This window comes from Cnephaeus nilssonii (assembly GCF_951640355.1).
Source record: "Cnephaeus nilssonii genome assembly, chromosome: 1".
Taxonomy (NCBI): domain Eukaryota; kingdom Metazoa; phylum Chordata; class Mammalia; order Chiroptera; family Vespertilionidae; genus Cnephaeus; species Cnephaeus nilssonii.
In genome coordinates, this window is record NC_137072.1 from 94,339,401 (window position 1) to 94,363,738 (window position 24,338).

Here is a 24,338-nt window from a genome sequence, read left to right on the forward strand (position 1 = left end):
GCTTTTTAGTTTTATGGCTGTCTTTTAAAGGCTACAACTAGTATATTGAAATTAAGCTAATTGGGGGTAGCAGTAAAAGATATAGATATTTGCAACCGTTCTTCTTTACTAATTAAGTTGCAGGTAAAGATTTTTATAGAGATGATCTTACTTCATTTACTCATAAACACAGATATTAACTATTTTCTGCATCTTTCCCTCCCAACAGAAAAAGACAAAATCTTCAAAGCCTTCAAAATCAGAAAAAGATAAGGAGTCCAGAAAAGGAAAAGGAAAAGGGTCAAAGAAATGAAACTGTTTTTCACTACTGACAAGTCACTTTTTACTCTCCCTGTTGACCAGTCTAGCTGGTCTAGAGGATGCCTTATTTTTTCCAAAGGAACCATAATAGGGCGACGGAGTGGTCCCATTATCAGTAAATGGTGGTACAGCCAGCAGGATGTAACCGGTAGGCTGATGTACACCTCTCATAGAGGTTGATAGGACTGTGTGGGTCCTCCACTGTCCCCTGTCCATCTAATTCGATTGTGCTTCAAAATGACTGTGTATAATCAGAATTAGAAACTACATGTGGGCTTTGGAATTAGATTTTATTTAACAATAATATGCCTGAGAACAGTGGTACTAAGGCAGCTTTTGTAAGCTTAACAATTTATTCTAATGGCCTTTACAGGTCCAATCCTGAATTTTTTTTAAAGATAGTTAATATTATGTGGTGAAATTTTGTAAATAAATCATAATACAAAACAGTCACCACCTAGAACTGGGTATTCTTTTTGTACATTGTCAAGTATCTTGCAAAATGTAAATTAGGAATAAAAATGTCCCATATGATACATGTACAAATTCTTAAGCCTATCATCTTGTATAGTAAAATAGTATGTTGGTATATGATTTTCCTTACTAATTTGCAAGTGATTGGATAAAAGAAGTTAATTTTACTACTAACCCGTTGTGTGAAACATAACTTGGCAATTGAAGAGTTAGCACTCTGATTTCCAACTTCATTACGGCTGTGAATGCTGTGAATAGGATTTTGTGGCGAGGCCTTTTTGTCATTACTAGAGGGTGTGGCTGCAAAATGTTGGCTAGTCCTTTCTGTCCTTCTTGAGTCTCAACCCATCAGGTTTAAACCCGGGGGCTTACCTGGGTTAGCCTCTCAGGCTTACTCTGGCTTGGGACAAAGTGAACACTGGCTTTTGTTTACTTTGTCCCTGGGAGATGGTTCTGTTCTGTGACGGAGCCCACAAATCCTACTGGAACTTTCTGTTGTAACTGTCCTTGGTGAGTGGCCCTGAGGCTGTGGAACTAGCCTGGAGTTTAGTTGTCTGGCTGTTTTTAATCTTGTCAGTAATTGCTAAGAGGAATGTGAGGAAAGGAATGTAAAATCAGGATCAGGGTACTGATTCCTGTCTCTAAGGAATGGAGTCTTGTTTGGATGGTGAGACATACATTTAAAGTGTATTTACCATGTGAAAAATGTCTTCCGTGTAGATTAAGTTCATTATGGGAACAAAACACTGCCTATTGAACCGCGCCCCTCTCTGTTCAAGCCTGGCTTGAAACCTCTACTTCAGTGAAGATCCCCTTGATTGACGACTGCCTCACCTAACCAGGGGGTGAGCATGAGTTTCTTACGCATGTTCTTCTATTTCTGCTGCTTTTGGATATGCAGGTCACGTCTGCCTAAGTGCTCTGTGCTCACCAGCAAAGGGACTAATACCCTTGCAGTCAGAACAATGGACAGTGTCCTTTACTTGCTCATGATTTTAATTATAAATGCTCTACACATGATTGGCATAATTTTTGTATTAAGATGAATAACTTTGCTTTTAGAATTAGAGATTATAAATGTGCTTTTAAAAATATGAGAATGATAAGATGGGTCTGTTTGACTCCTGGCTGAAGCCCTCACGACTCTGAGGTGTGTGGCTGAGGTCAATGCAAGGTAGGAACTGGGTTCCACAGCAGTTTGGATGTGAATCTAAGGGGTCTGTATCCTTATTGGAGCCACTAGATGCCACCCATTATCTTTGCAGCATAAAACTGCGTACTTGCTTTTTTTGGAGATGCATTGGATGGATGTTGGCCATTTTGTTCTCTATAACAAACTACTATATCCTCCCTCTTTTTAAATCTGGCAGTTCATGAATAAAGAGTGTTTTCCTAAGTAAGTTCTGGTACAATTTGCACATGAATGAGTGTCTAAGGCCTGAAACTCCCAGAATATAATGCACTTAACCTCACAGATCCAAGTGCCAGCGGCTCTTATTCCTGTACCCTTACAATATCCCCAGAGTGGGTGGGTTTGTTGGTTTCTCCCTTAAGAAGGCCAAGGCCTTTGGGAGGGAAGAAGAGGTCATAAAGCTGGAGGCATCATGCATGCGGATACCTGGATTGTCCCCTAGGCTTGCAGGCACCTCTAGTGCTCATATTGCTGGTAGCCATTCTGCAAAGACATATCATCTGATACGTTCAAGTTAGGCTACACTACTCATTTCTGTGGTTACATTGGCCTTGGATGGCAAGGGAGCATGTAGGAAGAGTGTGGTGTGTGATATGGGGAAGGAACGCTCTAAGCACCTTGGGGAAGATTCTGAATAATTTTGTTTTCAGGGGAAATCAAATGATTTAATTTTTGTGACAAGAATTCCATAGTACACAGTAGAACAACTCAGGACTATATATATAATGACTATAAACTTCTAGTGTCATTCTCTCAAATATTTGATTTTATTGGTTTTGGGTGTTTTTATTTAAGGGCTAAATAGTCTTGATTTGTGTAAACTTCTTGTTTCAACGTTTAACAGTGTTAATATCTGTGCTGCACAGTGTACTTCAAGCTGCCTTCTTTTGTCTCCAAATCCAGAGAAACATTACAAATATCTAGTTAACAATTTTATTTTAAAGGACATACTTCAAAAAAGCTGAATATTTACAATTATGTCATAGGTTTACTATTAACAGTGCAAGACTTTGAAGAGGAAATATACAAAGTGTAATAACAGCAGTGTTATATGTTACTGTTTTGTCACTCTGTAGAAGTTGAAAGGGGCAACCTGGAAAGGTCACCTTGGTTTTTGTCTTCTGTACCCAGGAAGGTCCATCGGGGTACAAACACAGCCTCCTATGGAAAAATGCTGTCTTCCCAGGAACATATCTAGAAAGCACAACAAACATGGCCCATGTGCCTTTAGAAGGGTTTCAGTAACACTGGCATTTAGTGATAAGCCAAGCACACTAAAGTTTTTTTGCTTGTTTATGGAATGTGGAGCAGGATCTCTACATTCCCACTTTAGAAATCTTCAGTCTGTCATCAGCATTGTGTTTCATTTGTGGTCTTGCAACTGACTAAAAAGGTGTGAGAACCCTCATGCACTGTTGGTGGGAATGCAGACTGGTGCAGTCACTGTGGAGAACAGTATGGAGTTTCCTCAAAAAAGTAAAAATGGAACTCCCATTTGACCCAGTGATCCCACTTCTAGGAATATAACCCAAGAAATCAGAAACACCAATCAGAAAGGATATATGCACCCCTATGTTCACAGCAGCACAATTTACAATAGCTAAGATCTGGAAAGAGCCTAAGTGCCCATCAACAGATGAGTGGATTAAAAAACTGGTACATCTACACAATGGAATACTACGCTGCGGTAAAAAAGAAGGAATTCTTACCATTTGCAACAGCATGGATGGAACTGGAGAGCATTATTGCTAAGTGAAATAAGCCGGTTGGAGAAAGATAAATATCACATGATCTCATTTGTGGAATATAATGAACTTAAAATGATTAAAATAGATCCACAGACAAGCATGGAACAGACTGTTGAGCTTTGCGGGTGGGGGGATAAGAGATCAACCAAAGGACTTGTATGCGTGCATATAAGCATAACCAAAGGACACAGACAGTAGGGGGGCAGTCAGGGAGAGGTCAATGGCGAAAAAAGGAGGCATATATAATACTTTCAACAATAAAGAATTTAAATTAAAAAAAAGATTAAAATATAGGGAGATCTCCCTCCCCCCCCCCCAAAAAAAAAACACACAACAAAAACAAAAACACCCAAAACAAAAATGTGGACAAGCTGTTGAACCTCTGTTACAAAGTGAGGATGATAATGGCCCATCTTACTGAGAAGAATGCGGAAAAACTTTTCTGAAATGAAATGGTTGTTAAGGATTCCTTGTCTAAAAGGAGTCAGTGAACAATAGCTTCAACCAGTACTCATCCTATACAAAAAAAGCCTAATATGCTAAGTGTCCAACTGTTCGTTTGATTGTTCGCTATGAGGCGCACTCACCACCAGGGGGCAGATGCTCCAACCTATAGGTTAGCTTGCTACTGGGGTTTGACTGATTGAGACTGGACGAGACGGGCCAGACGGGCCCTGGAGCCCTCCTGTGGTCCCTCCTCAGCCTCGATCGTGCACCAGTGGGTCCTTTGGCCGGGCCTACGCCCTCTCGCAATCTGGGACCCTTCGGGGGATGTTGGAGAGCCGGTTTTGGCCTGATCCCCGCAGGCCAGGCCAAGGGGCTGCACCAGTGCACAAATCCATGCACCGGGCCTCTAGTTGTATAATATTTATAGTGACTTTTGCAAAAGGTCATGCATAATCATGCACTGAGCCTGTCTGAGTAGCAGTGATACCACAGTCTAAGACTCTGTGGAGGATTATTAAAAACACAATGTTCTACTTTGGGAAGTGGCAGAGTTGCAAATGAATCCTTCCACAGGAAATGCTATATTTTATCTTCAGTTTATAATGAACTAGAGCAACCACTGTTCGATTCCTGATAAGGGCACATGCCTGGACTCGATTCCTGGTGGGGGGCTTGCAGAAGGCAGCTGATCAATGATTCATCATTGATGTTTCCATCTCCCTCTCCCTCTTTGAAATCAATTAAAAATAACTCTACCAACAAACAGGTTGGATGAAGATTGAACCTCAGGTGAGATTACAGCTCTAACCAACAGTAGCCTTGTGAGGCCCTGAGCAGAAGACCAGCTAAACCATGCTTCCACTCCTGACCCACAGATGACCACGTAGGCGGCTTCTGAACTACTTTCTCCTACAGGCACAGCAAATCTAGTGACATACTGAATAGTTCCCTCTGAGTGAAATCCAGGATCTAGCCAAGTGACACACAGCAAGTGAATGAGAAAAACCCACACTGAAAAGAGAGACAGAGACAGAATCTTCTATAAACCCCACAACTTCCAGCTTCTTCCTGAGGAATGAAGGGTTTGGACTCCACAGCTGTCACCCTGCATTTTAAGACTTCCAATTAAGAGACCCCCAAAACATCTCGCTTTGAAAGCCTATGGGCCTTGAATCCACGAGACCTACAACTAAGGAATAGTTCTAAAGGGGATTGCATGAACCCATGTGGCCAGCACAGGCGGCAGACTGAAATGCATCCAATCTTTCTGTGAAAGAGGCCTATTTGCTTATCTTGAGAGCTACAGCCCACGAGCAGGCTTGTAGTGTAACATATCTAGGGGCAAGTACAGTACTCCCCAGAGACTTGCAGGCGTCATCTTTGTACTCTCCCTCTGCCCTGACTACGGCCGCTGGTGTCTCCCAGAAAGGACCTTGGGTACAAATTTGGTGCTCTGGTGTTTGCTGCTGCTTTCCACGGGACACCCTTTAATTGTAGAGCTTGCTTTCACAGGTCCCCCGGCCTGTTCCAGGGAGTGTTCTTAACCTGCCACCGAGGCTCAACACAGGCAGCTGACAGAAATGCTTCACCTTTCCAGAAGGATGCCCATTTGCTTTTCTTAATAGCCGTGGACTTTCATTCAGCCTGAACGTTGTTGCTGACTGAGATCCTCCCATTTGGAACACAGATCTTGGCATTCCCTCAACCACAGGGGCCACAAGAACAAAGAAGGCTACTTAGACAATCACAAAGGTTTGAGAGACAACCAAGAGCTAGGGCAGGTTGAATAAGGTTCATTCCTCACACAAAAGCACTCCATGACTGGGAGAGGTGGCTTTTTTATAATGCATAGGAATATGTTAAATGAAAGAACAAGATAAAACCTCAGAAAAGTTGCTTAACAAAATGGAGATAAGTGATTTACCTGATAAAAAGTCCAAATTAATGGCCATATAGATGCTCATCAAAGTCAGGAGAACAATGCATGAACCAAATGAGAATTTCAACAAGGAGACAGAAAATATAAGAAAGTACCACACAAATCAGAGCTAGAGATGTAATAACTGACCTGAAAAGTACAGTAGAGAGGCTCAGACTAGATGCAGAAGAAAGGACCAGCAAACTAAGGGCAGCAGAATGCATCCAATCAGAGCAGCAAAAGAAACAAAAAAAAAAGATAACACTAAGCAGACCAATATTTGCATTACAGAAGGACCCAAAAGGAACAAGAGAGAAAGAGGCATAGAACTTCTTGAAAGAAATAATGGCTAAAAGCTTCCCTAAGGGGGGGGGGGGGGGGGGGGGAGGAAACAGAGACATCCAGATCCGGGAAGAGTTCCAGTAAGAGGATCTGAAAGAGGCCCACACCAAGACATGTTACAGTTAAACTGCCAAAAGTTAAAGGAGAGGATCTTGAAAGCAAAAGAAAACTTGTTAGATAAAAGGAATTCCACATAAGACTTCGCAGATTTTTCAGCAGAAACTTTGCAGGCTGGAAAGTGACATGATCTATTCAAAGTGCTGAAAGGGAGAAAAATCTGCCAACAAAGAATTCTCTACCTGGAAATGCTGTCCTTCAGAATCGAAGGGGAAAAGAGTTTTCCAGACAAGGAAAAGCTAAAGGAGTTCACCACCATTAGACCAACCTTACAAGAAATGTTAAGAGGACTTCTTTAAGTAGAAATGACAGGGAGCTAATTAATAACAGGAAACCATCAGAGTAAATTTAATTGGTAAAGGTAAATACATAATTTCAGAATAACCTAATGTAAATGGTGGTGAGTTAATCACATAAATCTATGAAGGTTGAAAGACAAAAGTAGTAAAAATACTTAACTACAATGATGTATTAAAAGATAGACCACAAGATGAAAAGATGCAAATTATAAAAGAGAAAACTCATGGACAACAGTGTGGTGATTGCAGGGTGGGGGGAATGGTAGAGGTGGAAGAGGGTATAGGATGGATAAACGGTGATGGAAAATACAGTAAACCGATGATTTAACGGTCAAAATTTCTGGTTTGTATGTCATATGTTAATTTTGAAATGCTTTTAACTAAGAGTTGCATATAATTAAATTAACAGGTTAATTTTTTTGTTATTCGCTTTTATTTTTAACAAATTTTAGTGAATAGGCCATATGTTGGAAAAAACACTAGTAATTTTGCCTACATAAATAAATATTACATATCTGCTACTATAGTCTACATTTAAATCCAAGAGTCACTACTCGTAATGTTCAGCGAATGATTAGCGCATGATCACACCGCATTGTGCGCAGTAATTGGTTCTGTTGTCCCATGGTGACTTTCTACGGCACTTTTAATGTGAGCCTGCTGACGTTCAACATGCGCTATTGCGTTCACATTGAGAAAAAAACCGTGTGCATTTATTTACTCACAGTGACTGGTGTAGACCTACTTAGTATAAATTTAAAGTTATAGTAATACATGTAGGAAACTTTTCTGTGAAATTAAGCTTTTCATACATACTTAATTTTTATTACACAGATGTGTCCACATAAGTGAAAATAGGTGAACTAATTTGACAATTTTTAACACATTCGGAAAACTTTATTATATAATAGACTTTTGGCTGTAATGGACACCCCCTTGCCCAAATTAGTCCATTATATCGAGGTTTTACTGTAAAGAAAAAAAAATAGAATGTGTGTGGGTGGAGAGAGTAAAAATGTAGAGCTTTAGAATGCATTTGAACTTAAGTTCTTATTAACTTTAAATAGACTTATATGATGTTTCATGTAAGCCTCATGGTATCCACAAAGCAAAAACCTATAGTAGAAAACACAAAAGATAAAGAGAAAGAATTCTAAGGCTACCACTACAAAAAAATCAGATTACAGAGGGAGTGCAAGAGAAGAAAGGCGCAAAGCATTGACAAAACAGCCAGAAAACAATTAGGAAAATAGCAGTAAGTCCACACCTAATGATAATTACTTTAAATGGACTAAATTTTCTGATCAAAAGACAGTGGCTGGCTGTACAATTGGAAAATTCACAAATACGACTCAACAGCATGCAACTGAACAAACCAATGGGTCAAAAGAAGAAATCAAAGCCAAACGATAAATAAAAATATACCTTTAGATAAATGAAAAAGGAGCTACAACATATCAGAACTTACGATATATAGCAAAAGCAGTTCTAAAGGGAAGATCCGTGCCAAATGCCTACAGTTAGAAACAAAACCTCAAATGACCCAACTTCACATCTCAAGGAACTAGAGAAAGAAGAAAAAGCTGTGTTGAAAGGCAGTGGAAGGAAATAATGGTCAGAGCAGAAATAATGAGACTAAAAAGATCAATGAAATCAAGAGCTGCTTTTTTCAAAACAAAGTACCTTTAGCCAGACTCCCCAAGAAAAAGCACTCGGTCAGAAGTGAAAGAGATACAACTGATGCCACAGAAATGCAAGAGCGATCATAAGAGACTACTATGAACAATTACATGCCGACAAATTAGAAGAAATTAATTCCTAGAAACAACCTACCAAGACTGAAGCATGAAAAAATAGAAAATCTGACTAGACCACTTACTACTAAAGAGATTGAATCGGTAATTGAAAACCTGACAAACTCTTAGTGATACGTTATGGCCCAGTTGGAATCCATGATGCGGCTTGCCCCAACAGCCTTTGTTATTGTGGAGTCTACAGCCTGCATGTCAGCATTAAGAAAACGAATCAGGTTTTGTTGTTGTGCTCAAATCTGACAAATGACGTGGGTCACAAAGAGGAGCCAATGCGAATACCAACTGTACAGCTGTGGACGCTGCCCGGGAAGGTGGGGTGTCTGGCACTGACCTGCACGTTCCGCTCACGGCTCCACCTCCGTTTGCAGGTACTGGGTGCAGTCCGAGATCATCTTCAGCTGAGCAAAGTTCAGTCTTTCTGAACACATGGGACATGTGCTTTCAGTGTTTAACATGCTGTTTGGAGATGAAAAGGCAGAATAGATTAAATATATTTCTTTTCCTTTGGGTTATTCTGTGAAAAACGACTATTCTTGTCCACACCTCTTAAAAGTATATGTTCATTATACAATTTAAGAATTAGAGAAATTAAAGAAGAATTAGGAATATTCAGTGTCATGCCAGATCCCCTTTAAGGATAATGTTTTCAAAGGTCAGAGAAGTTCTTCTAAGAAGACAGTTTGAATCTTTAGAGATCTTTAGGAACACGAACAAATAAGGAGGTTTCAGAACAAGAGCAGCTGAATGACAGGCCTATTTCTGGATAAACCCCGAGAGCTAGTGAAACGATGCACACTTACATCTTAAATTCTGAGTACAGAGCAGGGAAGTCGCAATGTGGACACACAGTCCAGTCATCCCTCAGCATATGCCGACCCTAAAACAGTGCATTTAGGAGTAAAATTCATCTTTAGTTTTAAAACTCCCACCGTTACTCAATTATAATAATTGGATTGCAGTTAAAAGCTAGCACTCTAAATTAGGAAATTATTGATAGTTCACACAGGTGGAAACTGACTAGAAAGAGATGGCATCAAAAGGACTAAAGCCAGGTTTTATTTGTCAGACTTGTGTATAGAAGTCTTCAGTTTTGAGAAACATCTAAATTGCAAGGTAAACCGAATCGCAGCAGGTTCCATAGCCAAGAAGCGGCAGAGAAGGATGTAAGCGCAGGACCATCTGATCCCCTCACGTGTGCTGCACTGCCTCACGGTGCCTTCTGGATATTCACGTCAACAATTACATGCTTTGTTGCTTTTTAAAATTATTATATGCTTTGAATAGAACTTTCAGCTTTGTTGACCATAAAATTACATGCTAAAAATTGCAGGAAATTTGAAGGATTGAAATTTCAGAAGTGAAAAACATGTTGATACATCACATATTCAAATGGGTTATAAATAGATATGCAAAGAAAGGGAAATCATTATGAAGAAGCTTACTGTTGCAATGCAATATGGGATGTTGTTTTTACAACCAGGACAGAGGAGTTCACATTCCGGGAGAAGAAATTTACAGAAGGGACACGGGGTTGTGACCTCTTCTGCCTCAGATGTATCTGGTCTCCTGTGAGGAAGAACCACATGTCATTTAAAAACACTTCCTTTTCCATGTAATGTGGAGAGCAGAGAAAAGGCATACTTGGAAAACTAGGAACGTGAAACATACCTCCTTCTTCATAGACCCTGAGGCCCACGCTCTAGCACAGGGAGGAGGAAGAGGAATTGGGAGTGGTCAGATGGCAGCATTACGTGGGCCATTTTGGGGAGTGGGGTTCAGGGCACATGAAGTGGCAGAGAACATGGGTGGGTTTGCTGTCCCCTTCCTTTGTCACTGGAGTGGTGAGCTGGCCATCTCCCTCTGTCCAGCAAACTCGGACAGGGGCATGGCCCTGCTGTGCCGTCCAACACGGCCGCCTAGCCGTGAGCCACATGATGCGTTGAGCTCTTGAAATGTGGGTGGTGTGGCGAACCAAGTTCTAGATTTAACTTAAATTTAGTGACTGTGGCTGCCAGGAACCGTACTGGGCCACACAGCCATAGAGCACTCTTGCATGGGGAGAAGAGCATCTCCCCGAAGCTAGCGCCTAGGACTGCACGGGGCTGGGCTGCGGGGATAAATGTGCTCGGGCATGTGCCCCACCTCGCTCCATGCTGGCAGGCAGGTTGGGGTGGTCTGATCTGGTGTGAAGCTCCTTCGGGCTTATCGCCTTTTAAAGAGGGAGTGTTCATGTAGCCCTGTCCAGCTTAGTCTCTGCCGTGAGGGTCAGTCCCAGCCCAGCTAACAAAGTGCACCTGCTCCCAGCTGCCATTCGTTACAGTGCAGCTGCGGGGTCAGCATTCAGGTCACTTGGGTGCCTGGTCACAGTGGATCGGACAGATACCCCAAATGTCATCCTACGTTGAACAAGTGTAGTATGGAGTCACTGTGATTGCAATTCATCTTTCCTTCTGTAAACACTAGCTTTCTGCGTTGGAAAACAGGCCACTTAAGCTTTGTGAAGATGTGCCTTACGTGCCCTGGGGCCTGCACAGGGTTTGGAAATCACTCTCTTCTGGCCATAGGATGTGTCATTATCAAGTTTCTTGCACTGAGAAATATTTACTGTTTGTCCCTCTGAGGCCTCCAGAACAGCCGTTCTTCCTTGCCAGCCCGACGTTGTGTTTACTCAGCAGTATGCTTTGCAGCTAGAGGTAGAGTACTGGCCAGTGAGATGTAAATGGTTCCTGGGGGTGGGTCCTTTCTAAAAGGCAAAGACCTTTCCATCTTTAATTTCCCTCTTCTTCCTGCCTTGAATGGGGCTGTGATGTCGAGTGGTGGCAGACAGCCATGTGGAGGGAACTCTATGCTCCGATAGCAAAGCTGGACGACAGGGATCAGAACCCAGCGGCACCAGCCCTGGGTTCCAACGGCTTGTATGTGGGTCCAATCCCGACGTGTTCAGCCACGTGGGGTTTTCTGCTGCTGGTAGCTGAGTGCAATCCTAACTGTCCCGCCTCCCCCCCCGCCCCCCCGCCCCGCCCCCATGCAGTTCCTGCTGCCACCAGCAGCTGCATCCTGAAAGGTACACCTGTGAAGCATGACTGGACAGTGGGCATCGCTGCCACTGTGTACCTGACCATGGCCTCAATCTTCTTCTTGTATTTGGCATCGATTCTGTTGCGGTGCTCGGGCCTCATCAGTATGGCTGCGAATCGGAAAGCCGAGTTCTTCAGGCCTGCTCTGTGACACTCGATGACAGTGGACGTCAGGATCGGCACCACGTCTGCAATATGAACGGGGGAGAGACAGCAGTGTCCCTGCGGGAGGAAGGCAGGGCCACGCCGCTCTGAATCTGCCTTTCCTGGCAAAGGACTGAGATCTGCTGAATGAGGAGCAGTCAGGCTAACTGCTCATCGAATGTCTCCCCCCCGATGGTGCTGTTTTGCCTTGTAAGCCAGGGCCTGCGCTCCCTGGAGGTCACGTGGAGCCTTACACACCTCGGACACACTTTTGCATTTGACAGGACTGCTGATGAATGTAAGAGAGATCAATCCTTTTATGTACCAACCTCTGCATGTACCTGTTTCTTCAGGACAGATACCCAGACGTTGAATTACTGGCTCAAAGAATACCACCCCTTTAAAAAATACTCTTAGCACAAACTGCTTTCCAGAAAGGCCACGCCAGTCTCCATCCACCAGCAGTTACAAGTGCCTGTCCTTCTGCACCTTGGCCAACACGGTGTACAATTTCCATGTAACAAAAGGAACACATTTAGAGAACAGGTGTTGGTGAATTATGGCTGTGGGCCACATCTGCCTGTGAGCTCAGAATGGCTTTTACATTTTTAAGTGGTTAAAAAAAATCAAAATAGTATTTTGTGAAATTTAAAATATTTTGTGAAAAATATGAGGTTCAAATTTCAGTGTCCAAAATAAATAAATAAAAATAAAGCTCTGTTGGAACACAGCCATGCTCATTTGTTTGTGTGTTACAGTTGGGTATTGGGACACACCATGTGGCCCCAAGACCCCAAACATTTGACATCGGATCCCGTACAGAAAAAGTTTGTTGACCCCCATCATAAAAGGTGACACAATCTCTTCACTGAAGAATGTAGCGACATGTCTTTTAGAAAGGGGAAGGGGCCTGCAGACTTATTTGACCGACAGTGATCTTGGGCAAGTGTTAGTTCACTTCCTTTGCCGCTGTTGGCTTGTCTGTAAAATAGGGAAAATAATAACAGTACCCACGTGTGCGGTCTTGAGACTGTTGTCCTTTGAAAGACCTGCGTGAAAGGCTGGGCCCTGGCTGCCACCTGGGAACCTGGATTTTGGAGGAGTTCCCGCTGTTTCCAGAACTGACTGAGGGGCTCGCTGTGCCTGCACTCTTCATACAAACAGTGGTTTACGCTGAGCACCCGGGTCTGGGAGTCTGGAAATTCGGTACGTGCTAAGCAGCGGGTACCTGTGTGACCAGCCCCGGCACAGCTCCGGCATCACTGGTGTCACACGGCTCACTCCTGGAGGAGTTCAGCGCGGCCCCCTGGAGGGGCTCCTGTCCCCCAGACGCAGCCGTGCGCCTTTCCCTGTGTGTCTTTGCTGTGGTAAATCGGGCTGGAGCACCCCTCTGTGTTGAGTTGTGTGAGTCCCAGTGAAGTACCAACTTGTCATCTGGCTTACGGGGTGGTTGTGAGGATTGGGGGGTTAATACATGCAGAGGACAGTGGCTGGCCGTTAGTGAGTGGAGGGCTCGCAGTGCCGTGGGAAAGCAGAAATGTGGCTCAGGCTCTTCTCAGTACTTACGTGACGGAAATTTGCTAATGTTCTTGGCCACCCGAATAAGCAAACGTGCCCCTTTCATATGATCTCCTTTTTTAACATGAATCTGAAATAAATGACATATTGTACTCCTGTTAGAGACTTTGATTAGCCCTAATTCATGCTCTGTTCCTCCACATAATCCTTGGATCGTGACCCTGCACAGAGCCAGGAGATCCTTGCAGACTGACCTGGCGAATGCCACTGGGACTTCCGCTCCTCCCAGCAGCGGCTGCCGGCACCGCGGCCTCCCCAGCCTCACCCCTCCTCTACACTGTGTTCTCTAGACCACTTGATAGGAGTTCGAAGCCCTGACCCAGCTCATACTGGCCAGTGTTCAGGGGCTAATAATGCCAACTTTACCAAGTTGTTGTGAGACCTGGAGGCTGTGCTAGTGACTCAGAGGATGAGCTGTTAAAGGAGGGCCCTGGCTGTCCTAAGGTAACGATGGCCGGAGGGCCTGGGATCAGGTAAGTACCAGTGGGGTCTGCGATGCCCGCCAGGAGGGGTGCACTGAGGATGATGAGCTGGAGAACTGACAGGGCCCCCTGACGTCACTGCTGTCGTTGGGTGAGAGGTTACCCACAAAGGTGGGCAGTGGGGTGGGGGCAGTGGACAGACTGGGAGTCAGAACTGATGATGTTTGGTCAGAACGTGAAGGGCGAGCATAGCGGGACTCAGGCACCGGTCTGAGCGCACGGTGTATAATTTACGGAGCGCTGCAGGTCACAACACACACGCACTGACCTGCAGCAGGGAGGGGAGCCCTGGCCGCTGGTCCTCCCTGACCCCTGCTGACTCTGTGGGCCTCGTTGCCCAGCTCAGCCGCCCACACCCAAAGGTCCCAGGCTGTCCCTCAGCCAAGCCCCTGCCCAGCTCTGGGGAGGAAGCGTCTGCTGGAGCTGAGGCCCCATTTTCCCTGAAATGTGGGCGACGCTTCCGTCCTTTGGGTCAAAGATGCCTGTGACATTTTCACATCAATTTGTTCTTACTTAATAGGGTCTGTTAGTCTCCTTTTCAATATCACCAGCAGTTTAAAATCCTAGCAAACCGTAAAGTGCTTGGTGCTTGCATAAGTGACCAGAGCAGAGGTGCTCCTCAGTGGGAGGGGAGGAGGGGACAGGCCAGCTCTTGGGGCCAGAGGAAAAGAAAAAGGTTTGAGCACCACCTCGGTGGCGGTGACGGTAAAGCGCTGGTCCTACAGGGTTTCTTACAGGGATCCCTATTTTTGCTTCTATCTTCCACCGACTTGTTTCTATCCTCCCCCCTTGACCTCTGAAGTCTTCCATTTTGCTGGACTGTGTGCTCCGAGGACACTGGCGGCACCACTCCTGTCTGAAGCTGAGAAAGCTCTCCCTCCCCTTTCTGCTCCTCTGTCTTCCTGTTGCTCTGAAGGGAAATGCACTCCTGGGGGTGGCCAGTGGGAATTCAGAATGTCCCCTTAAAACCGGTGTCTGGATCTGTGAGGTCTGATATGGTAGCCACGAGCCACATGTGGCTATTTAAGGTTAAAAATTAAAATTATATGAAGTTAAGAAATTGTGCTTATTGGGTGCACTCGCCGTAGTCCCAGTGCTCTGTAGCCAGGCTAGGGGCCGCCGCGCAGGGCGATGGATGGAGCGGCCCGCCCTCCAGCACTGCAGGCCGTTCTGCTGGACAGTGCCCCGGAGATGACACCTACAACCCAAGTCACTCATTAAATGGCTGCTCCACGCTGGGTGCCTTTCCGTCAAACCAGCTCTGTGGACTGGCCTGAAAGCCACGTTAGCATGAGTGTGGGAAGGTGTACTTTGATGTAAGTGAAAATTTGGAAAAATAGGTAAGTTGGAGCCTGTATAGTATGGTGACTATAAATGATGCTGTAGAGCATACTTGAAAGTTGCCAAGAAAGTAAACCCTAAAAGTTAACTTTGTACGGTGTCGGACGGTAACGAGACTTCAGGTGGTGATCATTTCACAATGTGTACAAATATTCAATCATTATGGCATACACCTAAAATCAATATAATGCTATATGTCAATTATACCTCAATAAAAACTTTTTTTTTTTTTTTTTTACGAATGAACTAGTGGAATTGTAGAAAATCCACCATCTTATAATTAATAAACTAGCAAGCTCTGAAAACTAACAAAAATTTTTTCCACAAATCTCCTTTTTGGTCCAGGTAACACATTTATATGCTTCAAAGTCAAAACAATATAAAAAGACACAGAAACCTGCTGTCCCTCTGACCCCTCCACCTGCTTTTGTCACTTAACAACATAGAGAATGAGGAAGTCACTGTAATCCAGTGGAGGGGCGCCCAGAGCAAACCCTACAGGTGATAAGCACACCGGCAGGTTATACCCCACGTTGCTCGCTCGAAGGGCTCACCTTGACGAGTATGTAGCTGTGCAGAATCATGAGGTTGGTGGCCATCTCCGAGGGAATTTTGATCTTCTGGGATTTAAGTTCTGCATACATACTGAAGAGAAGGTCATGTGCATTCCGATAGTTGCCTGGAAAGAAAGGTGGTAAAAGGACATTATTGCAAAGGATGAATTCTGAGGACTTTCTATGGGCCCTCATTTTACAAATGACTTAATCACGTTATTAGTAATATCCCAATAATTTCTTACATAAAGTAAGTCAGTAGTTTTTCCTACTGGAATTATGGTACTAACATCCAGCCAGCCCCTCAGGAAGAAAACGGTGGCGCCATCCTAGACGTCTCTCTTCCTCAGGGCACCCACCTGGCCCCGAAGTTCAATGGGTCATCAAGTTCTGAGTCTCCCAAATTCAGCCTCTCTTCCCGGGCCTCTGCCAATGCTTGTCATCTCTCTGAGCATCATCTGCCTCCATTCCGATGTCAGTGTTCTTGTCAAAGCCTCAAGTCTCACCCCACCCCCCAAAACCTCAGGTCACACCCCTACAAAAATCCTCCCCAGGCCTTAGGGACCAAGTGCAAATTCCTCAGCGGAGACTTCAGTCCTCCAGGACCTGCCTCCGCCAACCTTTCCAGCCTCCTCTTTGCCCTCCCCTCCCGCTCAGTCACGGCCAGTGCCGCAGTGTCCCTCCCTCCTTCGAGCACGTGTGTTCTCATGTGCTGAGGCCCCAAAGGAGTAGAGGAAACAGCATGTGCCCAGAGCAGGCTTTAGTGGAGATATTCAATACCCCCCGTGATGATGAATTATGTCACTTCTCTGGAAACTTAAAAATGATGTGTTACCCCCCAGTCTTGGTTCAGAGCAATCCTCGATTAGAATCGGGCTCCTCTTCCCTGGTGGAGGAGGGTGTGGGGAGCTTGATTCCACTACTCGCTTGGGGAGAGGGACCTACCTGCAGACTGCTCTTCCCTGGCGATGATAATGGCAGTCCGGGCGGCCTCCCGGTATTGCTTCAGGGCCATGTACAAGCGGAACAGGTACTTGGCATCCTGACATACAAACCATTAGAGAAACATCACTTTCTTCAGTCGCTAACGGGAGAAACACCTAAAATTTTGCATTTCAGTTAGAATCACATTCGCTTTCCAGTAACTGAGGGTTGATACTGTTTTAAAAAACCGAATAAAGAATTAGTTTATCGAATATTTATCTAGAGTTTAATACGTGCCAGGTAATATTCTAAGTACTTGAGAAATACTAGCTCGTTTACACCTTCGTGCCCGCCCTGGGAGGAAGGCACAGTTTCAGAATTTCACTGACGGAGAACTGAGCCGGCAGGGCCTCTCCCAGCCAGGACCCTCCACGGTGACCTGGCTTCACGCTTCCTCTCCCTGCTCCATGGAGTTCCCTCTCACACGCTGAAAACGAAATGTATTCTTATACAATGTACCAACTTGGCAAAATTTCAAAGCATTTTACACCTATATAAGTTTCTTAGGCCTATACAATTTTCTTTGGCCTTTGAGCATTTTCCATTCCTTTTCTCCTTAACCCTGGACAATTTCACGTACTTGGTGCTGGTTCCCGATTACCATAATAAGTGGATGGAAGGAGGGGTGATTTATAACAGTTTAGGGGCCTGTGCCCTTTTGGCAGGTTAACTTGGCCTCCCTGAACCTCAAGGTTTTTATCTGTAAGAAACAGACAGTGGGTTTGGAGATCAGGACTGTTACAATCCTCTCCAGGTGCGACATTCTAGTGCCTTCTCTCCAAACCCGTGACCCGAGTTCCTTCACAAGCAGATCCCCTTGGACCCCAAAGCAAAAGGGAAGGGAAGATCGGGGGTATCTCTCAGGCATGAGTCTGTCCTCTTTGGGACTGAGAGAAGACCAGTTTCTGTGCAAACTCCAAGAGAGTCACACATTTTAAAAATAGCTTCTTAATGATTTACTTCTACTTCATATTTCTAGTGAGTTACTTTATGCTAAATATGATTTTTATTAATTCCCAATATTTTTGAAATACAAATAAAGTACACTAATTTTTAGGAGTTAGTACTAACTCATCGTCCTAATAATCATTTTTCACAGTTCTAGAATAACTAAAGCTCTATAACATTTGAGAAAAATTGTGGGTGGTGAGGGCTGTTATCTAGAGCGCTGTGGCTATTTCATAGGTGGCAGTGTTTATTTCAAAGGGAGAAGGTACAGAGTACCCTCCAAAGTGCAGGGTCTGTCTAGATAACCCGAGGCTACGTTCAGAGAAAATATTTGGTGTCTGTGATGCAAAAGCCACAATATATAAAAACAAGACAGACAGAGTAAAGTCTAACTGAGACACTGAGAGTGAAGAAAGCATTCCAGCACCTTCGGCATGCCATCGCTCTCCCCCATCAGGTGGTCTATCAGTTGACTGGTCAGTAGTTCATCTTTGGCCTGACCAACCTGTTTAGGAAGAGAAAGAACCTGTAAATTCAAATCTTAAAACTAAAAAGAGGTGGGGAGAAAACAATCTGCTAAGGAAATGGGATTTAAAAATCTGTAAAAAGCCGAAACCGGTTTGGCTCAGTGGATAGAGCGTCGGCCTGCAGACTGAAAGGTCCCAGGTTCGATTCCGGTCAAGGGCATGTGCCTTGGTTGCGGGCACATCCCCGGATGTGCAGGAGGCAGCTGATCGATGTTTCTCTCTCATCGATGTTTGTAACTCTCTATCCCTCTCCCTTCCTCTCTGTAAAAATCAATAAAATATATTAAAAAATAAATAAATAAAAATCTGTAAAAATTCCTATTGTCAAGTGCCTGAAATAGAAGCTCAGGTCTTTTCTTCATTCATTTGTAGAGTTGCCATTAATAAAGACCTACCTTAGAAACTGTAGCTTTTTAAAGTTGCTATATCAAAACATTACTTTAAAAAAAAATACACAGAGAGGACATACTTCTTGGATGTTTCAATAAAAACTTTCCTAAGGGAAGTGACTATTAACATCTAGAGAATAACATCTGTGATTTACTTTAAAATGATGTAGGGAAGGAGGGTGGGCTATAAACAAAGTAAGACTGACTGTGTTGATAGCTGTTGATGTTAGATAATGGGTTTATGAGAGTTGTTACAATGCTTGATCACTTTTGTACATGTTTGGAAATGTCTCCAAAGGGTTTTAAAACATGAAAGTTTCATTACAGAGCTTACTTACAGTTTCAATTGCCATTTCTATTGCTGCATTATTTTCCGAGCTTGGACATTTTAGGAAGTGTTTAAGTGCCTGAAATGAGAATTGTATAACAATTAAAACTCTTTGGACTGCTTTTCCATTGAGAAAAACAAAGCTTTGACACACACACAAAGCAATTATAGTCTGTAAAAGTATCATCTTAACTAGGGGCTTGAACAGAGTTGGATCTTAAAATATATACTTAACGGGCTGAGTTTAAAAAAAATGGAAGGATTCAGTGAAATGACAATAAAAAGTGTGCCCTCTTTCAGTAGGATTTATTTTCATTCACTTACTCATTCAACAAATATTTATGGACAATCTGTTACTATGTAAGACTGTGCTAGATGCTACGGAGAAGACCAGGAGGGTATGCTATGGCATCTTTTTGTACTATGTACTATGTAATTGGGGTGGTCTGTGTGATGTGCTGATAAGGAACCATTTAGACCATAACTGTCTAATTCCTAAACATCATACCACCACATCTATGAAGAAATGTAACATTATAACAGCTTAAAAGACTGGTAAGTGGGGAAGAGGGCAGAGAGGAATCTCATTGGAAAACAAGGATGGGAGAAGGTGAGCGGGAGTGTAGGATTCTTCAGTGGAAATAGCTGGGTGCCAGACTGGGAAGCGCAGGCTGGTTGGTCCAATTGTGGAAGGGTTTGGACTTGGTATCGAAGAGGTAGAAATGGCAAATTGATGGCCTGAAGGCAAATTCACACACACACATGTTTCTCTGACCAGCAAGGTAGTCTATAAATACCTGTGCCCAAGTATTTACCTGTTTAAAACTGGGAGACTCAGACTTCCGTTTCTTATTAAAAATCATACCATCTGGCAGGACTGGGCCCACACTCCTGACTGGCAACAATCTTGTGGAGGGAGCAGCAGCTGTTCCCTCAGATGCCACCCAGCAGTCCCTGTCCTGTCGCACATGAGCACAGCGTTCCCCACAGCTTCCCGTATTTACTGGTATGCCCCTCGCTTGAACACAGTAACCCTACGTGAGGGGCTTTTTAGCACTGAAAGTACCATTTGGGGAACAAAGGGAAGGATAAATGATAGGAAGAGAAACTAAAAACAGGGAAAATAGGAGGAAACTATTGCAATAACCTAGGGGAAGCTATCTGGGTTTGGATTAAATTGATGGTAGCTGGAATGAAAAGAAGATGTGAGAGACATTACGAAGGAAGAATGGGATTGGCTGTGGCAGAGAGAAGATTTTAGAGCTGAATTAAAAACATGGTATATTTTTAATTATTTCCTGTAACCATTCCTGTAGAGTCCAATGTATGTTTCCTTGGCACATACTAACTCGTGAATATTGGCCACACAGCAGGAAGAATTTTCCAGCCTGAAAATGCCTTTTCTCTCCTTCAAAATATAAGGCAATGCTTTGATAGTCTTCATTAGTAGTGTTTTCAGAACCTACAATAGAAGTTCATTGAGTAAAATATTTGAGCAAAACTTTACTTTTATTGTTAACGAAAAATAAGATCTAAAAACAGGTTGATTAAAAACTTCACAAGCAAATCATGTTATTATCAGTGTCTGTTTTCATCACAAAACACATTCATCATAAATATTCCACATATCAACTTGTTCCAGCTTTGCCCTCTAAACAGGAATCAGGAGAGGAAGTTATGAGTCTCTGTGAGAATCCAGGCTATGGTTTGACATTACCCCTAGCAACTTTTATCATTCTTTAAGAGTCTCAATCTCATTTCCTCAAACAGGAATAACTATGACTATAATCTCAACCATGACTTGCCTAGAGTTTCAGAACAATCAGAAGCCAAGTTAACCATAATGCAAAAGTAACCCATCTCCCTTTCTCAGCAGTGCCTGGTCTAAACAATAGTCTGTCTGCATTTGTCAGGTGAGTAAGGAAGATGACATTCAAGTGGCCATTAGATGCCATTTGAAGAAAATTACTGTTATTCTTTTCATTTGAGGCTTAACTATTTTAAGCACAGAGGAAGAAGACTGGAGTTCTAATTCATTGTTTACATTTACTCATGGGAGTTGGAGACCCAGTAGGATACTTGTGCCTCCAGCCCAAGGCAGATATGGAGTTTATAAGAGAAGGGGATAAAGAAAGGTGTTTTTTTGGGGGGGGGGATGAAAGGGTGTGTGTATGATACAGCATAAGCCACATTCTTATAAAATTAGAGAAATTTAAATAATTTAGTGCAATGGTGATTTTTAAAAATTGATTTCAGAGAGAAAGGGAGAGGGAGAGAGAGATAAAAACATCATTAGAGAATCATTGATTGACTGCCATCTGCATGCCCTCTACTGGGGATCAAGCCTCAAGCCAGGCATGTGCCCTGACCTGGAATCGAATCACGACCTTCTGGTTTATAGGTCGATGCTCAACCACTGAGCCACACTGGCTGGGCAATGGTGATTTTTAATGTTAGAACAGAAATATCATCTGTCAAGTTGGGCATTAATAATGCTAATGTTGCTTTTATGTATACATCCTTTTTTTCAATAACTATTTTCTCCAATTATCTGAACGACTTCCTAAGATACCAGAAGATGCTTTTACCTATTTCTTCCCTTGAAGACTTAAAATTTTTCTCATGAATCTTATCATCAATTCTTAAGTAACACGAAAGGTCAAATATTTTATGATTCCACTTATATGAGGTGTCACGAATAGTCAAATTTAGAGACAGAAAGTGGAACAGTGGTTACCAGGGGCTAGGGGGAGGAGGATGGGGAGAGTTATGGTTTAATGGATAGAGTTTTAGTTTAGGATGATGAAAAGGTTCTGGAGATGGATGGTGGCAATGGTTGCACAGCAGTGTGAATGTACTTAATGCCATACTTTAACCATTTTAAAAATGGTTAAAATGGTAAATTTATGTTACATATATTTTACCACCAACCCCCCCCCCCCCCGCAAAACAAACAAACAAACTCCAAAGCAAAACAACATGACAATGTTATGTATGGTCCATAAAATGAAAACCTGAACATTATTTCAGTAGTTTCTAAGAATAATCGCAAACATGAGAAGGAAAACCTGTAATCAGGTGTTCTCAGAATATAACATTCTCTTTTGATCTTTCAAAACCTTTAAAAACACATCTTTTGTATATCATTCTTCATCAAAAGTAACCATATTTCCTTTTTTTAGTAACCATATATTCTTAATTTATAACTCATTTTTTTAAAATTTATAAAAACAATCACTTTTTCAAAACTCATTCTGCATTTATATCACCTTCATTTGGGAACCTTGCTTTACCACTGGCTGATCCATAGCAGGATTTGGGAAATCTGGCTTCTCTGCTCTTGGAAGTTACCCCCAAATCCTTAAGTTTTGAAAATGGCCTTATAATTGCATATCACCTTTAAGGTGATAGTAGGGATCTTAAAATCCAAGAAGTAACATAGATATTTGTGTGTTTCTATGTAAAAATGTTGGTATGCCTGTGCTTGTGGTTATACCAACCTGATCATTAGATTGTGAGAATCAAAATGTTTATGTGGTAAAAATCCTTAAGAGAAATCAGGGGAAACAATGATATTTACCAATAATATCTGCATAGATTTCCATCTTGTTGTGTTGCTGAGCCAGTGTGAAAGCTTCATTATTACATTTGGACATGACAAGAAACTGAATGGCAGATCCGTAGTCACCTAGTTGTAGGAAAAACCTAAAACAAGGTACTAAATGAGCTTGACTCATTTCAAATAAGTTTGTCATTTACAAAATAAAGTATTTCCCAACCATGAAAAATCATCTATACTAACAAAAGGGTAATATGCTAATTAGGGCGGATGTCTTCCAGATGTCCATCTGGACGTTCATCCGGACAAAGCCACAGCGGCTGCGAGGCCCAGGGCTTAGGCAGCCGTGAGCCCTAGTGACTACGAGGCCCGGGACTCAGGTAGCCGTGAGCCCCAGTGGCTGCAAGGCCCAGGGCTCAGGCCTTGCAGCCACCGCGGCCGGCAGTGGCAGCAGCAGCGGGGTGATGGGGGCAGCACCTTCCCCTGATCATCCCAGTCGCCTCCTATAGAGGGAGGCCAGAGCAGGCCTAAGCCCTCAGTAGGACATCCCCTGAGGGCTCCCGGACTGTGAGAGGGGGCAGGCTGGGCTGAGGGACCACTACCCCCCGCAGTGCACGAATTTTTGTGCACTGGGCCTCTAGTTTAACAATAAAAATGTATGAGGTGAACTGCAGTTCTGTAGTCTATGATGCTTATATTTGAAAAACACCCTCTCATACAGTGACCACAACAAACAGTCTTTGAATTTAAACACTTAGGCCTAAAAAAGAAGGAAAGAAAGAAAGAAAGAAAGAAAGAAAGAAAGAAAGAAAGAAAGAAAGGAAGGAGAAAGGAGAAAGAGAAAGAAAGAAAGAAAGAAAGGAAATAAATATTCCATTTGAATTTGTTTGCTAAGAAAGAAAGAAAGAAAGAAAGAAAGAAAGAAAGGAAATAAATATTCCATTTGAATTTGTTTGCTAAAGGGAAGCAGGGGCTTTCCTTTAAGGCTAGCTTTTGGAAATCGAACTATCAATGCCTTATGCTACCTGGCTACCATTTTGGCTCCATCCAGAGACTGGGTCTCTCTGACGATACTGACAGCCCTTTCAGGATTGTTGAGGTGATCCAGATAGATTCGGATGACACTGTTCCATTGCTTTGCATTCTCATAGGCCACCACAGCTTCTTTGTATCTAAAAGAAATTCTTAGTCAGACAAACTTTCTTCTCACTGTCACATTTGGGGGAAAATGTCAATAAATGGTTGGGGCATTTTTCTCTTTTATTGTGGTAACTGATTATTTTTCTGGAACTTCTTTTTCAGAAGGAATACCAAGAACCATCTCACTAAAATATTTCTTTATAGATTTAATAAACTAACAGTAAAATACCAATACTGAATTTTTTCTTCTCATCTAAATATCTCCATAGTATTTTACATTTTACTATTTTCAAAGTTGAAATATTACAATATTAATATAGGTTTATTTTAGAAAACAAAATAAAGATTTTTTTTCCCAGTCATACTAGTAAAGCTTAACAGTGATACAGAAAATCTTTGTGTTGACCTCTAGATGGCGCTCAACTTCTCTTCAGTACACTAGCTCTCCAGCTCATTTATTTAGTGTATATCTCTATTCCTAAGGTTACTTTTCTAAAAGTAGAGGGTATTAACCTTTAAAAATCTCTTAATACATATTGTTCAGTAACTTTTTAAAGGCTTTAGAAATTCATACTACCATCAATAAGGTATAAAAAGTGCATTTGACAGTATGGTCATTGATTTAATATAATCTCT

General features: G+C 42.7%; 2 protein-coding genes across 4 annotated transcripts in view; one reads left to right on the forward strand and one right to left on the reverse strand.

Annotated features, from left to right (window-relative positions):
• RFC1 (replication factor C subunit 1) overlaps positions 1-4,075 on the forward strand; it is a 72,345-nt gene extending 68,270 nt beyond the window's left edge. The window contains exon 25 of the mRNA XM_079770044.1: positions 209-4,075. Within this exon, the coding sequence (XP_079626170.1) occupies positions 209-292 (84 nt within the window). The 3' untranslated portion in view covers positions 293-4,075. The remainder of the gene's footprint in view (positions 1-208) is intronic.
• WDR19 (WD repeat domain 19) overlaps positions 1-24,338 on the reverse strand; it is a 68,382-nt gene that overhangs the window by 1,007 nt on the left and 43,037 nt on the right. For 2 of the 3 annotated variants that reach the window (XM_079770021.1, XM_079770019.1), the window contains exons 25-37: positions 23,588-23,734; positions 22,584-22,708; positions 20,353-20,465; positions 19,014-19,082; positions 18,187-18,264; positions 16,773-16,869; positions 15,828-15,952; positions 13,439-13,520; positions 11,766-11,916; positions 10,094-10,217; positions 9,452-9,528; positions 8,983-9,107; positions 3,023-3,160 (exon numbers count right to left, since the gene is read on the reverse strand). In XM_079770021.1, the coding sequence (XP_079626147.1) occupies positions 8,996-9,107; positions 9,452-9,528; positions 10,094-10,217; positions 11,766-11,916; positions 13,439-13,520; positions 15,828-15,952; positions 16,773-16,869; positions 18,187-18,264; positions 19,014-19,082; positions 20,353-20,465; positions 22,584-22,708; positions 23,588-23,734 (1,300 nt within the window). In that variant the 3' untranslated portion in view covers positions 3,023-3,160; positions 8,983-8,995. Of the gene's footprint in view, positions 1-3,022; positions 3,161-8,982; positions 9,108-9,451; positions 9,529-10,093; positions 10,218-11,765; positions 11,917-13,438; positions 13,521-15,827; positions 15,953-16,772; positions 16,870-18,186; positions 18,265-19,013; positions 19,083-20,352; positions 20,466-22,583; positions 22,709-23,587; positions 23,735-24,338 lie in introns of those variants that run through there. The other variant, XM_079770020.1, reaches the window with a different exon arrangement.